At 30.4% G+C, this 18,760-nt stretch overlaps 1 protein-coding gene across 1 annotated transcript in view; it reads right to left on the bottom strand.

Annotated features, from left to right (window-relative positions):
• Window positions 1–1,109: 1,109 nt before the first annotated feature.
• LOC106460725 (F-BAR domain only protein 2-like) overlaps window positions 1,110–18,760 on the bottom strand; it is an 89,526-nt gene continuing 71,875 nt past the window's right edge. Inside the window, exons 20-26 of the mRNA XM_022387502.1 lie at window positions 16,941–17,059; window positions 15,593–15,798; window positions 15,115–15,270; window positions 14,047–14,182; window positions 12,416–12,618; window positions 5,736–5,971; window positions 1,110–1,653 (exon numbers count right to left, since the gene is read on the bottom strand). Of these exons, the coding sequence (XP_022243210.1) occupies window positions 1,610–1,653; window positions 5,736–5,971; window positions 12,416–12,618; window positions 14,047–14,182; window positions 15,115–15,270; window positions 15,593–15,798; window positions 16,941–17,059 (1,100 nt within the window). The 3' untranslated portion in view covers window positions 1,110–1,609. The remainder of the gene's footprint in view (window positions 1,654–5,735; window positions 5,972–12,415; window positions 12,619–14,046; window positions 14,183–15,114; window positions 15,271–15,592; window positions 15,799–16,940; window positions 17,060–18,760) is intronic.

The following is an 18,760-nucleotide window of genomic DNA, read 5'->3' as shown; positions in this document are numbered from 1 at the left end:
AGAACAGGTTAAGAACTCGTTGATAAAATACATATATTCAATAAAAAATTTGAAAAAATAAGTCTGAAAAATCCTGAGACAAAGAATTTATTTCAAATGAAAAATTCTAAAGCACTTAAAGTGCAGTGTGATATAATAGATATGGTTATGAAATCTTATCTCTCAGTCCCAGAAGAACAGTGTATTGGTGTTAAAAATCCATTCATGTAGATAGCATTAAAATTTCTAATAAGCAATCTTATCTTTGTTCTTTGTATGTACAATTATCTGAAGCTCAACAGATACAGTATAATATAAACCATGTATCAGATCCTGTAACACACAGGAAACATCACTAAATAGCATACACTTAGCAAGAAGGTGATATATTACACTAAAACACTTAATAAATAGCTAAAGATATATGAAATGTGCCATCTGTTCTCTACATATATACTGATATAAATGTAAACTAATAACACCCTATTCTTCTGAGACAGTTACATTTCTTAAATTTCATATATAAAGTTGCAAAATACGATGATAAAAAATACTTTAATTTTTATATTATAAACAATGGTCAAGTCATATGTGTACCCTGAGGACATTACACTAAAATACCATTCATAAACAGTTAAATGTTGATGAAAAGTGGGCAGTGTGTAACAAAAGTATTATTACAGCATATGGAAATAATACTGAACAGAAAATATAATTAATTTTTACAGCACTGTATTTGTAAAAATAAAACTAGATGATTGTTAACAATGGGCAAAATCATATAACCAAAAAATAAATCACAACAGAATAAAACTTTAATAATATAGAAATCAAGAAAAAATTAAAAACAATATTTATATATAAAACATTAATGATAATAAAATAATAGAATTTTTACACAAAATTGTCTGTGTGCATGAAGAGTTTAAAGACAAGTTAACATTACTTAAGTTTGTATCTTATTACAGACCATCATAACAATGATGCTCTAAAAGTGATAAATTTTATCCAATGCTCTTTTGAATCTCATTTCATTGTCAGACAGGAATCAAAGTTCCAATTGCTTTTTTTTCTTTGTGAAATATATGACAGTTTATTTATTATGAATTGTGGGTGTTCAGGTTTATTTTAACATAAACACAATGGCTTACTCCATTTTTTTTCAATTCCTTTCATCTGTCAAGCAATTTTGGAATGATTTTGTGCCACCTTGTATGACATGTACAAAAAATACTATGTTTTTTTTTACAATTAACAATTTACGTAAGTGTTTAACAAAAACAAATATCACATATGTGAAGGGTGTTAATGTAGTCTTTATAAAATTTTTAAAAAAATAATATTTTTATGGAAGGAAATGCCTGGAAGATCAGTACCCATTAATCCAGAAAAAGTTTTAACTCTTCTGTTATGTTTTATCCAAATTATAAAATATAATAAAAATCTTATAAAGAAATAAAGTTTAAACAAACAGGAAAAGCTAACCTGTTAAACAACAGAAAATAGTGACTTTTCTTAAATGCATGTTTTAAATGTTTCATAGATTAATAAAACAGTTACCCTGTTAAACAATAGACAACAGTGACTTTTCTTAAACATATGCTTTAACTGTTGTTAAGGTAGAGATGATTTACACAAAGGAGATGTTCTGTTCAGCTTCACATATGTATTCAGCTTTCAGATGAAAGGAAAAAGTACAAGGAAATATGAATTAAAAAACAATAATATCAGATAATTTATTTAATGGTCATCTTTAAATGCTGATACTAGTATCAAACACAAGCTATAAAATACATGATAGTAATAATCCATTGTTATTTTTTTCACTAAGTCTACTTTTAAACAGTATTCATTTACCTACAAAACTTAATACAAGTTTTCTCATCAAAACTTATGACAGATAAATGTTAAGTTTCCCTTTCTAGAATTTCAAATATTGTTAGACATTTATGTAGGAATTAGGGATAAGACATATGATAATGATTAATTACATGTATATATTTCAGAGATGGTAACAAAACATGCAAGGATCATTTTAATTATTCTGATTTTGTTAACAGATCATGTACATCTTAATGACTAACATCTAGAATTGAAATTATTTTAAAATACTTATCTAGAAATTAGACACACAACATATGAATACATCACATATATATATATGATATTTAGTAATGATACAAGGATGAGTGTCAAAACCTTACAGCCCTGGCATTGACAGACTTGGTTATAAAATACTGCTCTGCAGCACATTTCCCACTGCAGGATATTTTGTATAATAAATTGAGTTCAGTGTTGTTGTCTCATTTCTCATGCTTTTAAAAATATCCATGAACCATCTGTGTCAACACAACTTTCAAGGGTCCATTTGAACAACCTAAAGAAGCAAGACTATGGGAGCTACATCTGGTGACTTAATTGTTTTGACTTCACATGATATAGCACAAATTCTTGTTTATGCTTGAAGGAGCCTTATTGGCCCATACAAAGATGATAGTCACTCATGGTATGGAAGTTAACTAACAATTGTAGCCGTAACCTGCAACCACCATAAATAACCACCTTTGCAACATTTTAAAAATGTATCACCAGCAGGATGATAATGAACTGACTAGACTTTGATACAGTCACTTAAGCAGACATATACTTAATTAAATGTGACAGTACACTTTTACTTGTCATATGCCAGATACCACTCATACAGCTTTCGACAGTTGGTTTTCTGTTTGGATATGTGCTCTGAGAGAGATTTGTGAACAATGCTAGTGTCAATTTTACAGATCTAATTCCTTACAAATTATTTTGTTTAGAATTTTAAAGGAAGTCCTTACTTTAGCTGCAATGGACTAGTGTGTTCCTGAGTTACTTTTGTGAAAAGCTGTTCAACTTTCTTGTCTATCTCCAGTGAGCAACTAGTATTTACTTATAGATTAGCCAGTTTTTTCCTGCTGGAATCACACCTTTATTTTATTTTACTGATAAGATTCAACACTACAGATCTCTCTGTCTTTGGAATGTTAAAATTTTACACCTAGTGACTTTCATAATCATAGAATAGGAGAACTTAGTGTCATAAAATACTATAATGTAACACTCCGAAAAAGATGAATTTTATAGAGGTGCCATCTACATTTGAAAATAACCACATTTCAACCAATTTGCAACAAGGTCATTTTTTTTAAACCTGAGTAGTCATAGGCAACAGGAGTCACAAGATGGAAAATGAATGGATATGCAAATTGTCAATACAGATCATGAACAATTCTCCATACATCCAGCCTACTAATAAGTAAACAGAAAATCCCAATAATACAACACAACCATCTTCATGGCATCATATACAAATAAAACCAACATGTAAAGAGGTACAGTTTGTAACAATTATAGAAAACACACAATTATGGCATGAATGAAAGGATCCCTAAAATTATCTGGATATTCACAAAGTTTTAGAGTTGGATAATGGGAGGGGGTTAAAGTCAGTGAGAAATTGCTACATCACTTGAAATGCTACTATCCACAATGAATAGGGTGACAATGCATGTTCAGTAATATCAGAAAAAAGCAGTTTCTGCACAACCTGGGCACCGAAAACCAATAGATCAGACTCTTCATGGTGTGAAAAAAAGTGTAGAAAATGACCCACATCAAACAGTCACTACTGTTGTACAATGTTACAAGCATCCCCCAATATCATCAGAATTTACCTTTAAAGCAATGGCTACAATGTCAGAGTAGCTAGATAGAAGTCACTCCTCACTTTAAGCTATATCACATGTAGGCATTATACACATTATCACACTCCACTGACTTTTGGGACTGTAGTCTTTACCACATGTTCAGGCTTGCACAACTCTTGAAGAATGAACACACCTCAATTTGGTGACTATCCTTCCAGGATCTTTTGTTAAACTGTTCAAAAGCCACAACAAAACACAACAATGTTTCTGTTACAGTGTGCGTGCCATTATGGCAGGTAGATGATCACGTGGTGGTACGAGAAGGGATGGGTACTACTATTACTTAATACAAAGCAGTTCTATAGCAAAGCCTTCTACTTGTCTGCACTAGAACAAGCTTACCAGACAAGGTGATCTTTTCATGCAGTATGAGCTCCTGCTCATTCAGTCCGAGTCACAAAATAATACCTTGTAGGTCTGTAAAAGTGTCCTAAAGAACCAAGTGAGAGCTCCTGCTCATTCAGTCCGAGTCACAAAATAATACCTTGTAGGTCTGTAAAAGTGTCCTAAAGAACCAAGTGAGAGCTCCTGCTCATTCAGTCCGAGTCACAAAATAATACCTTGTAGGTCTGTAAAAGTGTCCTAAAGAACCAACTTTTAAGTAAACAGACCCAGATTTCATATCTTGTAAATACGATGTGTTTCTGCCATAAATATTGCAAAGGGCAGATCCATTAAATACTAATGGTAATTTTATACCCTTTGTTTATTTAATAAATGGGATTCTTGCTGGAGTGGGTGTCTACTTACTTATTTGTAGGCTGTGAATTTAAAACATGTTGACACAACATGTAAATATTGTTAGTTACCTCAAAGTATATTATTTAATGACAGTTTATGTGAAATTTTGTTAATAACTTTAATATGTAGAACTAGGTGAATTTTACCTAACTATTCCTAATTATTTTGACTGTTCAGAATAGGGTAACAGTTCACATAAATAAGATATTAAACTAGAAATTACAGAAAAAACATGCAAGTATAAAGTGTTTATACATATGTATAAAAGTATTAAAGAGATTAACATAATTTCATTGTTGAAAACAGAGAAAAAATAATTGGACTACACTGAAAAGCTTGTTGTCAGGTGAAGACAATTTTCAAATAAAATTGGAAATGAGAGCTCCATAGACAGAATTACTAAAATTCATGTGAAGGTTTTGCAATATATATATATATATATACGATCTTTCAAAACATAAGTTCATTTGTATCATTCATAAACAATGGCAGAAAAGCTTTTAAAATAACTGATGTGAAAATAAAGAAAAATTGCAATCCAGTTTCTTTGTTTTTCCAGCATTTAGCGTTCAACACTTTAATATACATTTTTCTTATTGGGTATATATTAACATTTTTAGATAGGCTTCTAGCTGACATCATGGACTAGCCCAGTTATTGAGTTCTACTACTGAAAGAAAGACCTTCTGAGTAGTGACTTGTGGCAGACAAAAGAGACAGATCTGACCTTCATTTTGTACACACCTTTGATTTGAAGTCCATAAATGACTAATTAAGAAAACTAGCTGCAGTCTAGTATATTTTGAAGTAAATAACTATTGAATTTGTGAAGGAAGTTCTACATTATGGGATGATTTGACAAGAATGTGACTATGATATGACAAGAATGATTACCTATGTTGACACCAAAGAGAAAAGCATTCTGTCAAATTTACTTACCTGGCTTGTAATTCAGATTAACCATCTACATAAAATAATTTCATAAGAAAGTTGACTTATGATAGCTAGTAACCTAGACTAACTACTTTAGTTTCATACCAAATAAAGAAGTATTGTGACAGATGATGACCTCTCTGATTTCACAAAATAGTTGACTTGTGATAGCTGGTAACCTAGACTAACTAACTTTAGTTTCATACCAAATAAAGAAATGTTATGAAAGATGATGATCTGTCTGATTTCACAAGTTGGTTGACTTGTGATAGCTGGTAACCTAGACAAACTAACTTTAATTGTACACCAAATATAGAAGATATATAATGGATAATACCCTACCTGATTCCACACGATTGTCAACTTGTGATAGCTGGTATCCTAGACTATTTGCAGCCAAGTCCAATTCAACACCAGACAAAGAAGTGTTTTGACAGAAAAAGTTTGCAAAAAGTGGGCTGGGTGTAGAAGGTCCCCAACTAAGATCAAAGGTGGCTTGCAACAATCCCATTCCTCCTCCTTCTGAATGATGTGACAAGTCAGATATATGCCAGGTAATCTGCTGACAATCTGACTTCCTGAAGTAGTTATATAAATCAGTTTTAACATCACGAAGAATTTATTTATCATAAAACTCCAAAAAGACAGTATATACTATTTACCCATTTCACATTATGTTACATATTCTGTAAAAGTCTGCCAGTGTGTAAGAAAATGTAACAAGTAGACATACACAAATATTTATATTTCTTTTATTTAAGTTTCACATAGTTATTTTATAACTATAAGAAAAAATGTCATTCATTGCAGTTTAATGAGCTTTCTCATACTGCACCATATACTTAAAGAAAATTAATTACAAGATCAAAGGCTGACAGAGAAATTGTCAAAAGAAGGATCAAATTAACTACTAAATACATAATTCAAGATGGAGGAGTTAAATAAAACAGTACAAACATATCCTACTAGAGAAAAAAAAAGTTAAGTTTGTAGGCATACTTTCTACTAAAAAATGAGAGTTAAAACAGTACAAACACAGAGAAAAAAAGGTTAAGTTATTTTATTCAAAGAAGGAAAATATAAATGAAGTTCTAAAACCATTTTTTTGAAAAACAACCTTGCTATGTTATTCGCAAATGTATAAAGGTGTTTTCTATAAATGTCCATTAGCTTCTATAATGAAATGTGCAAAGTGCAAATCAACTGCTGCTGATAATTGTAAAATTTGGGAAAATGAAGGACTAGATTAATAATTGAAAGACATTATCCATTAAAGGATTAGTCTGTTTTAATTTTGAGCAAATCTACTTGAAGAGTATCTGTTCTAGTTATCTCTCATCTTCAAGTGATAGACCAGAGGGAAGACATCTAGATCATACCACTCAATACCAACTCGCAATCTAATCTAAATCAAATAGCAGGATATGACCATCACTTGTACAATGTACCCAATGACCCCAAAGTGCAGTAACACGGTATGAATCACAGAACTACCTGGCATGCTAACCATTGTGCTGCACTTGACCTACCTGTTAAAGGGAAATTAAAAAAAAACACAAAATGTCATGATGGATCTACCTTCAGAAAGGAAATGGTACTCATCAAGAAAAATAATGGAAGCAGACTACTAGCCCTGATGTAGTCACAATGGGGAAAAATTGGCTGAAATAAAAAGCTTTTATTATTATCTGTAGAATAAAGGTAATTTAGTTCAAATTTTATTGCAAAATGGAAGTATACACTAAAAAGTGGACAGAGCAGCCATCAAAATGCAAAGAAAAGTCAAACACCATTATTTTGTAATTCAGTTATTAATTACAAAACTTGGCTGATTCAAGTCAATTTTATAATAAAGATTTGATTAAAAAGGTTAAGTGTTAAAATTAGGAATTTAAGAGATCATGTAGTTATCATTAAGAAACTACATAATGAAAATAAAGAATACAGGTATAAAACGTTTCCATGTTACAGAGTGAAACAAATATATATGCAACAGAGAGTAAATTTATTTGGTAAACTGTGGAACTGGCAAACAGTACAAGAAGAAATATTCTAAATTTTTATAAGGAAAGAGAGCTTTTTCTCTCAAGATTAATTGGGTAAAAAACAAAACAATTTTTTAGTTTGTTGATAGCTTGAGCATGAGAGAGTGGCCATTTTTTTCATAAAAGAGTTAGGCTACACTAAACAAAAATAAATATGCACAACAAAGGAAATTTTCTTGCTTTAGGTGTTAATTTTTTTTTTTCAAAGAACAATAATTTATTTTGATGCCCCAAATAAAGATAATACATCATTTTGAGAAGATTTTGATATAATTTATGTTGTGAATGCTGGAATGTTGCAATTGATCCCAAACTGAAGAGTGATGGCTATATAGCTTTTAATAATCAGGGAAATTGACATGCATTTACTAAAATTATTGAAGACTACAACTTTATGATACACATAGCAAGCTTTTCATCAATTCAAATAATATATATCAAGCTTGTCTAAATGTTTGCAAAATTAATTCAAGATAATATTCATCTTCAATACATTAAATGGTTGGTTGTTTTGGATATTTGTGCAGAGCTACGCAAGAGATATCTGCATTAGCCATCTCTAAATCTGAATTGATAGACTACAAGAAAGGCAGCTAGTCAATAGCACTCGCACCAATTCTTGGGTTACTTTAATCAAATAATGTATTTGACTGTCACACTTGTAATGCATCTGTGACCCCAAAGTGGGGAGTGAGTCGTTTTTTTTGTTGCAAAAAGAAGGTACATCATGGAGTCTTGGTTTGACTGTCTGGTATTCTAATCACTAGGCAATACCTGCCCTTGCAGCAAATGGATACTCATTTAGAGATATTACCTTATTTTTTTTTCTAATGCAAGTGGAGTACTTCTTGGTAATACTCAATGTAAAATAAGAAGTATGTTTAAATATTAAAAAAAATAATGTCACAATATTAGAATATACAAAGATTGATTTGTCAAACCTTTTCTTGCCAATATTTCCATATGGGAACAAGAGATATTTTAGCTATCAAATGCTTTTCTTTTACATTTCAAAATAGTTATTGATTATCTAAAAGTAATGTTTCATGTCCTACAATTTATCAGAACTACTTATATTTCTGTAAGTGTTATGATTCCACAAAAGTGTCAGGAAGTCAGGGTCACCAACTGAAGTTTTTATACATGAAAATAAAATAAAGGGTATTTTATGCATTAGTTATAAAAAGCATTTAGTGTGCTTTCTACTGTTGTGTATAACACTTATAACAAGTTAACTTGAGAGGAAAAACTGAAGAAAACTTCACTGTTCCTACATGGAAGCATTGGGAAGTTGTATGCAGAAAAAACTAGGACATGAAGAAATGAAACTGTTTCATTCATCCTGTAGTTTATCTTGTCACTAAGAATAATTATTTTGTTACATGTGAGCCTATAGCCGAGTTGTTGTATGCATGTTTTCTCATAGCAAAAGCCACATCGGGCTATCTGCTGTGTCTACTGAGGGGAATTGAACCCCTGATTCTAGGGTTGTAAAACTGAAGACTTACTGCTGTCCCACCGGGGGACTATAGCTGAGTTAGTGGAAATATATGATGAAAACCACTCAGCATCTGATTTACATCATGAAGATGCAAAGGTTTCAGATGAATGGTTAATTTAGATGTGTGCATTCAAATTGAAGAGATCAAGCACTAGATGGAATGTGTGGTCACTGGTTAGCAGTTTTTATTTGTTATATAAGTGTTGAACTGTAAACTTCAAGTATATTATGTACACAGCTTCAATCTTATTAATCAGATGGGTAAAAATATCAAAAATATGTTAAAATAAACTCAAGGGGAGCTACAAGTGGAAGGATAAAGGTTAAAATAAAGCCAGATGTTTAGAGAAAGGAGAAAAGATTAATTATTATTTCTGTAATATGGAATGTGCTAATCATGAAAAAAATTTATGAAATTTCTTGATGAGGAAGGCCCACAAGATAACTGATATAAATGATATTTTGAGAGCTCAAAAATTATATGATGAAAAGATATATTCTGAGAAAAATAAAACTTTAGGAGATGTAAGTCTGCAAAAGTGCCTAAAAGTCTAGCCCATATATGACAAAAATTTATCACCATGATATGCACAGGCTAATGGAAAAAATATTCCAGGACCGTTTTGAGGACTAGACTGACATTTTCAAGTACCTAATTTACAGATTTTAAGAGAATGTAAACTCCATCACAGTGAAACAACTAATGTTTTACTATATTTTTATAAAAAATGTAGTAACAGCTGTAAAAAAATGTTCTAGCAATAACAGTAACACCTAAGCTATCAAAAAATTTCTAATTAAGCAAAAGATAAATACAAAACATGTTCTTAAAAGAAATTATAAATAACTGTGCAATACTGAACAAAACACAAACAAATACTTCACCATTTACAGTACTCTAAGTATAATTCAATTTTTGTCAACTTTTTTATTACAAGTTACAGCTCTTAAAGTAATTAAGATTTGTATTTAGAACAGGTACAATGTTTCGGTCACTCGTGTGACCATTCTCAAAGTACACAACTTTTTGCTAACTTTAGGTTAATAACAAATGATAAAATCTTACATCTTTCTCACACATTCTATGCTTTGGCTGGAGCTAAAACCTTGTTTAGCATGTAACCAAAACCAAATAATACTTGCCAACTGTTCAATACTGCTAAATATAAAATAATGGTATGTTACCATGTCAACCAACTGAACAAAGCAAAGATTCAAACTCATTTTTACTGCAACCATTCACATACTGTTGCACACAGTAGCAATGTTGTATATTCCATAGTTTTACCACATATCTACATTCCACCTAACAGAGAACTAGAAATATCATGGGTCAATAATATCTTTATATTTCAACAAGGTATCTAATCCTTTTATTATGGGTGGGCGGATTCCATACACCATGCAGCAGTTATATTTTATCTGTTATTTTCACTATTCTATCTCTGTATGGGTTTGGTCAATTTGACCAACCTCGTAACCATCATAAAAAATTAGGAAATAGATATAAATTATGTTTTTTTCCTTGTAAAATGATTACAAATTATAACATGAAACCATAAATGTTTAGTCTGAATAGCTTAAATCTCATAAAATTACACATCTATATATATATATATATATTTATTATTTTTATTTTATTGAACTTTCAGTTGTGTCTGACTAGCATTACAGAAATTGCAATGATGCAGGGCATGTCCAATCATGCTACCATATCCAACAGCATAAAACTGGCCTTTACAAATTTTGCATCTTTTGTTTTATATATGCATTTTGGTATAAAAAAATCATAAATTACTATAGCAATACCATAGAAATCCACTATTTATCAGGCTTAGTAACTAAGCTGTATTTGGGTTAAAAAATATGATTTTTTGAGCTCCATTAGCATGTTACTTTTCTGCTTTGATTCTACCATGAAAAGAAATGTTTTCCCATGTAAACACTTCAAGAGGCTCAGAAAACCACGTGGGGGACATTCTGAGCTTTTGATTGGTTATACATGTGTCAGAGAGCGAAGTAGGTGTACATAAGCAAGTATTTCCAAAAATGGAAGATGTGGGAGGGGCCACCTTGGTTTATTCACTAAATATAATAATTTCTTAGAAAATAGAAAAGATAGGATGTTCTTATTTTATATTCTAGATTGTCAATATTTGTAATTTGAGTTTGTATCTGAACATCACAAACATATAATTTGAACCAAAGCTGCATTCAACATCCCATGTGACACACAAAAAACCAATATTTAGGATTTTTTTAATATTTAATTATATATATTAAGAAATTAACTAATGTATAATATTAAAATCTGAATTATAATCTACAATTGATACCAAACTTATTGACATACATTCATAAAATAGTAGTTCAATAAAATTTTCAATGTGAGACACATTTAGATGATATTTAAAACAATAATCATTCTGAATAATTTAATTTATTCTCAAAGATGTTGCCATGCATATCAGTCAACACACGGTACAATGATTACAATAAAAATCATGAACCAGTTTTTAAAAATTTTATTTGTTTTAGATGTGAACGAAAAACTAATAAGAACACAAATAGATTAAATAATATTAATAACCTATATCATAATACTGTATTCATAGTCCTGACTGTCCTTTAAAAGCAGAAGATTGTCTCCTAAATGTTTAGTATTGGAGCCCAAAATATCACTCAAAATAATCCAGCCTACATCAATCACTGGATAAATAACAGGTGACCTAATCAGGTTATAACTGACAGGCTTTCTTTAATGGCAAATATTTGACTAGGTTATCCATGGTGGTTAGGTTCATGACACTCATTCTATTAAACTGTTGCCATTTAGATTTGCATTTCTCTCTCTCTTTATTAAAAAATATTAAACAATAACTGATGGAGAGCTTAGGATACAAGTTTGTAATTATTTTTGAAGTGTTTATAATTTAGAAGGATTTAGGAAGAAAATTCTGAAACATCCATTGTCTTTAACCTATCAACAATTTTATGATTTGACAATTCTGCCAAACCAAACGAATCTTTAGCTTTTTTAATGCTAACAATACAATACCAACAACAGTCATATAAAACCTATTTGTTTGCAGATGGGGGTACATAATTCAAAGCCTGTTACTGATAACTGTGGACAAGTCAACATATTTCCTATTTTATGAGTTACATTTCCTGGCGATTGATTTTTGCAAAACTGAGATAAACAAAATGGTATGGCTTTTCATCAATAAAAAAAGGGGATGTGAGAGAGATGGGTTAGTTTCAAGGACTAATCCAGGGCCTTCCGCTAAAAACTGATTTTCTATGACTTCCAGTAATGAAAAATTTTTTTTACAAAATTCCATGACTCTCCAGGATTTTCATGACTTGTGTGAATCCTGTTTGTATATAGAAGTCTTGTAAGAAAGCAGCAAAATTAACATTGTATGGTCATATTCTACACAATAAAAAATTAATTTAGTATGAATATATCCTACCACAGAGCAGAAGGATTGGAAATCATCTTTGTCACTCCTCCACTTATTGAGGTTGATATTGAGATATCTGATATAGATACCAAACTGGCCAGGGCTGATGGATTATATTTGTACTCAACACAAAGTTCGGTCTTTGCCATTTCACATTTCCACACTACACTCATATGAAGAGGAGCATTTCTGACACCAGGACTGGATTTAATCTATGTTATGAGAAAGAGATTACAAAAGTGTTATGCAATATTTATATTTTACAAATCATATAACATGTTTTGCCAGGAAACTTACACTATGTATTTGGAAGTGTTTTTCAGTATTTAGGAGAAAGCTGGTCAACTGACAAGGATTACCAGAATTAGTGATTATCTTCAGGGCATTCACAGAGAAACATAGCTATCCAGAAAATTATTTGAGAAGACTGAGTAAACTAGAAGTCTACCCCATGAGTATAGTTAATTCTCATCCTCCAAAAGTTATTAAAGAAAGCTTGATTTTCATAGAAAAGTTAACATAGGACCTTCATTAACACACAAAAAAAAGTTACTATAGAAGACTAACTACCTGAGGAGGGTTAACACAGAAACCTTGTAAATCTATGAGGGTTACCAGAAGAAGAATGTTGATCCTAGGGGAATTAACATAGATCTTGGTTAAAACAGGATAGTTACAAAAAACAACATTGTCCTTGGAATGTTGCAAAAGAAGCTGATGAATCCAGAACAGTTATCAAAGAAAACTAATAATCTGAAGAAGGTTAATACAGAAAATTGGTTGATCTATACAGGTCACCAAAGATGCTAGGGCACTGCCACAGAAGATTGGTTAAGTCAGAATAGTAACCAAAAAAGCTAAAGAAGACTGATATGTTAAGAAGATTACAATAGAACATTAATAAAATTAATGTAGTGTTTTTTTTCCTAAGAAATGATAAGCACATATTTATCAAAGTGTATTAAATCTCCATAGGAATTTATTTTATTTTTATTTTGGAGTAAATGAAATTTATTATGCCAAATTTGGAATATTTATAAAATATTCATCCTAATTTGTTTTTCAACAAAATATTTGAACAAAAGCAATAAAAAACTGTCAGGTAATAATTCCAAAAGCAAGAGATTAACCCAATAAAAAATAAGAAAAGTTTACAATTACCTAGCTGTTAAAACATGATACTGAAAAATTGTACCAACAAACACTTAACAAATGATGAAAAATTAAGTAGGTACCGGCAAGAAAATGTATGCATTCAATGAATTATTTACCTTTGTAGTTATCAGTTCAACATACATCAACATTCATTTATCTCTAGACAGACACAGATTTCAATATTTATAAACTTACAAACCCTTCTAAAGTTAGAAAAACTGAAGAATATGAAAACATTCAGTAAACTTCTATCAACATAAGATACTGGTCAATCTCAACACTGAAGAATAACCATTGCAGCTAATATATTTACACTGTACTCAAGTACAACCATCATGTATATCGAAATTGTACTCAACCACAGTAATCATATTTAATATGCCTATACCGATGAACAGTCATTATACATTACATAAAAAATACAAGCGTAATTCATTATATACCCACACTCTGTTGGAAAACATATTCACATATATTATACATACATTGTACTGAAGAATGTCCACCATGTAATTAGAATCATTACAAGACTTCTGCTGATCTGGTTTCCTTAAAACAGTTAAGATGCCAGTCATGTCAAGCTTAAGAGAGAACTGTTCACCTGAAAGGTGCTGAGGCACTCTGAAAAATATAATGGAAACAAGTTTGACTGTTTAATTCATTTAAAATTAAAAATGACACCTAGTGTGCATACTTGAAATACAAAGTCAAGTCTGACTGTGCATTCTGGACATTCATAGTGACATTAGTTGAGTGCTTCTGAATGGTAGGATTACTAATGCACAATCTGAGAGCTTTTATACCTGAATTGTACAGAATTGTAGATAGACTGATTCTACTCAAGCTTTCATGAACAGACAACTACAAATAATATATGCGTGAAGGCATCAAAACCCTTTAATTTTCTTTTTTTCTGTCTCTGCATGAAATATGTGAAAACAATTTAAAAAACACTAATAGAAGATGTTGGAAATATGAGGGTATGTCTAAACAGCATCCTAGTGAGCAAAGCACAGATAGCCTATCGTCTAACCTTTTGTTTAATAACAAAAATTATTTGAACACTAGCTACACATTAATAATAACAGCATATCCTCTTTTAACAAGCAAACAGAATAATAAAGCACACACCCACTCCTTACTAAATAATCAGATGTGAAAAAAAAGACCATAACTGTTTCTTAAATAATAATCAGGTAATAGTAAAAACAACAGCTTTGAAATGTTATCTCAGTAATGAGATGTTATAAAGAAAAGAATTATTCTCTAGAAAAAATCAGGTATTACAAACTATAACTTCTCCAGAAAAAATCAGGCGTTACAGACTTGAACTGTTCATTAAATATTAATCACACATTAAATACATGAACAATACTTCAAACAATAAGCATATGATAATGAAAACATCAGCTACTGTGAACCCATTAATCAGAAGCTACAGACAAGAACTCTAAGCAATAATCAAATACTTAAATAATATTCACATGTTAATAGACAACAGCTATATTTTTACATGGTGACAAAAATAAAAACATATATATATATATATTTACCCAGTAACACAGTTCCTGTTGGGGTGTATGTCAATGATCTTTGCAGTTCGGTATAATCTCAGGACAGGCAAGTTTAATTTTGACTGTTTTTCCAACAGAAGAAGAGTTGTTTCAGAAAATTCAAGTTTTAGTTTACCACAGAGCTTTACACGACACCTGAAGGTATTGAATTTGTAACAACTTTAAAAAACATTCATATTTTATACCTTTGAAAAACAAATATTCATATGTTATACCTTTGAAAATTATTATCAATTTCACATGCAACAAAAGTAGTCAATGAAATGAAAAAGTCAGAAATACATGAGTACTGTTTCTTTCAAATCATAAGCAATTTTTAATTCAAAAATTTACAAATCTATGTACTGTTTTGATCACATGTATATTATAAAAGATTACTAGAAGAATCAGAAATCTGTTTATTTACATCATTGGAATTTACTGCTTACACATATTATAGAAGTCTTTCTATGTTTACCTTGAATGATCGCTACCCTTGAAATAAGCATTGACCTTTTCTACAAATACTGCAGATATAGGAATTACATTACACACATCAATGGTAAAAGATGGCTGTTCAAGCAAAGAACAAGTATAGCTAGTTTTAAAGTTATCATCACTGGTTCCCCAAGCTGTAGGTGTGCTATGTTTTGGTTCCACAGGCTGATATATTGATGGAAAATCCTGTTTATGAAAAACAAGTTGCATATTGAAAAATTTAATATTGTATTCCTATGCAAAATACTTATTTAGTATACAACATTTATTACAGGTAACAAATGTACCTATAAACCTACTCTGAATACAAGTTATAGTTTGTTTAATCGATACTTGCTGAAACTCTATAATTGCAGAATTGAGGAAAAAACACAAAGCCAATTGTACATTTTACAAATACTTCATATATTAATAACAAATCCAGAAAAAGTTCTAAAGAACCACACCAACTTAAGGTTGTCTCACTATGAATGTCAAGGTTAGTTCTCGTTGTTTGGTTAAACATATATAAACCTGTTTACAAACCTTTTTGCTCTCTACTTGATAATGCCTTTATTGGCAAAACCATGGTCATTAATAAATAAAGTATTTGTGATATGTACAATTGACTTTGTTTTTTACCTCAATTTTGTAGTTATAGTTAGGTTTATGTTTAGAATGTATAAAGGAAATTGATAATATAAAAATTAATTTATTGTATTGTATTTTTTTGCCCCCTCTTGGGATGATTGTAGATGAAAAAAAACAATTAAATTCACATTCAGGAACAATGCTTTTTTGAAAAATATTTCCCAGTTTGTTTGATGTGCTTCTTATTTAAACACTAAACTTATAAATATATGCATGCAAACACATATTAGAATATACAGTGTGTCATAGAAGTCACACATTGAACAAATGGTGTTTCTCTTCTTGTTTCAGCTTCTTAACAATACTGAAGTATGGAATACTAGAATGGGTTGAAATGGTACTCCTGTATAAGGATGGTCATAGGACTGTACATGATGTAGTTGGTGAGCTTCATGCTCAGTACCAAAACTCAGCTAAACCATCCCCAACAATCACAGAAAACTTCATGAGGTATCAGCTTAAGTAAATAAATGTATTTGTAACCATTAGTCCAGTGATTGCTGAGACACCCTGTATTATAATATATATTTTCTTAATTATCTGACTTCGTAATGGGAAAGGTAATGTTTTATGTTTGAGGAGAACAAAATAAATAGTACGTTGATTTAAAATATAAGTAGCTAACACACTTCTCTACAGAGAAATAGATGTTGAAAATATCAAGTATTACACATATGTATTTATATGTATACATATACCTGTTCATTTGGCTCTGGGGATGAACCAAATAAATCTACATGTCCAGTGGTTTTGCTGCCTTCCTGGTCAAGGCTATTTTCTATGCTTAACATGTCATCTGCTGAGAAAAAGCTGTTCACTGTTGAAATAAAGAAGAAAAAACACTTAAGTCTTTCAGCAAGGGCTCAGTCTCTGGAACCAACCTCGTAACCATTTTGTGCTTCTTATAGTTTTCATGCTATAACTTTGAAATTAGTAAGGGAATGTTAACAAAATTTGGCACATTATCAGTAAACATTACAATGCTTTCAAATTTGATGACTAATAATGCTTGGAGACAGCTTGAATGGGTAATAAAAATCAAGGTTTTGTGATCATTGTACCTGATGATGACAAAAACCATGCCAAAACATTGTAAATTTGCTGTTATGTTAAACTTATACTAAAGTTTTTCTTCATTACCCACTCAAGCTGTCTTTGAGCATTATTACAATGCTTTCATAAGCAAAATATCAATTTGTTTTATCAAGTCTTAAGGTTTGTAAAGCAATGTTTTTCTCATGCTTTTTTTTCATTTTCACATGTTGCCTATCTAACATGCAAAATAATTTTCATTTTAAGATTGAGAATACTTTTATGCATCAGAAAATTTTCAAATTTCACATGAGGAATCTTCATAATGTCCAAATAGTTATCAAACATTTCTTTAGAAAAACTTTATATTTTATCTGTTATTTTCAGTAAGGAATCTCTGTACGGGTTTGGTAGATTTGACCGATCCTGTAACCACCATAAAAAAGTAGGTAATAAATATAAGTTATGCCTCTTTCATTCTAGAATGAACACAAATTATAACATGAAAATATAAATGTTTAGACTAAATAGCTTAAATCTTGTAACATTATACATTTATATATATTTATTATTTATATTATATTGACCTTTCAGTTTTGCCTGGCTAACAATACAGAAGTTACAATGATGCAGCAAACATGCACTCATGTTACATTATCCAATAACATAAAATTGACCTTTGATCTGTACAAAGTAACTTGTCTTGGCTGTGTTTTAGTTGACTAGTATTTTGTAACATTCAGTCACATTTCAATTATTATACATTACACATGTATATATAGATTATTGCAATTTTTAAATAAGTTCTTAAACTTATTTTTCTTAAAACATAGAACAGTAACTAAAGAAGTACAGCAAACAATTATAAGTTGCAAACGTAAGTTGCTAAGCCTTTAAACATTTTGCAAGTGGAGGATATAAAACAAAATTATTTTTAGGTTTTATATATACATTTGAATAACTAAAAAATCATAAATTACTATATCAATACATATAGAATTCCACTATAATTTAACAAGCTTAGTAACTAAGATGTATTTTAGTTTTAAATAAAATATGAAATTTTGAGCAGACTAAAGACACAACCTACTTCCTTGGAATATTGGTTCAAAAGAAAGAAATGGCATCCAAGCCCATTAAAATGGCTGAGAAAGCCATTAGGGGGACATTCTGAGCAACTGATTGGTTATTCATGTCATATATAGAAGTGTAAATAAAGAAGCATTTCCAAAAATGGAAAGAGGTGGGTGTGGTGCCACTGTGTTTGATTTTTATTACATAAGCAATATCTTAGCAAATAGAAAAGGTGTTCTTATTTTATATTCTAGCAGTCAATATTGGTAATTTGAGTTTCTAATTTGTAGAAAACTATAGACTTAGTACTTTAATTTCACAAACATCTAATTTGAACCAGTGCTGAATTCAACATACCATGTGACACATAAAAATCGATGTTTATCTGTGTTTTTTAATATTTACTTTCAAA

The sequence above is a fragment of the Limulus polyphemus genome, unplaced genomic scaffold, assembly GCF_000517525.1.
Source record: "Limulus polyphemus unplaced genomic scaffold, Limulus_polyphemus-2.1.2 Scaffold823, whole genome shotgun sequence".
Lineage (NCBI taxonomy): Eukaryota > Metazoa > Arthropoda > Merostomata > Xiphosura > Limulidae > Limulus > Limulus polyphemus.
This window is presented reverse-complemented; position numbering and strand designations above follow the sequence as displayed.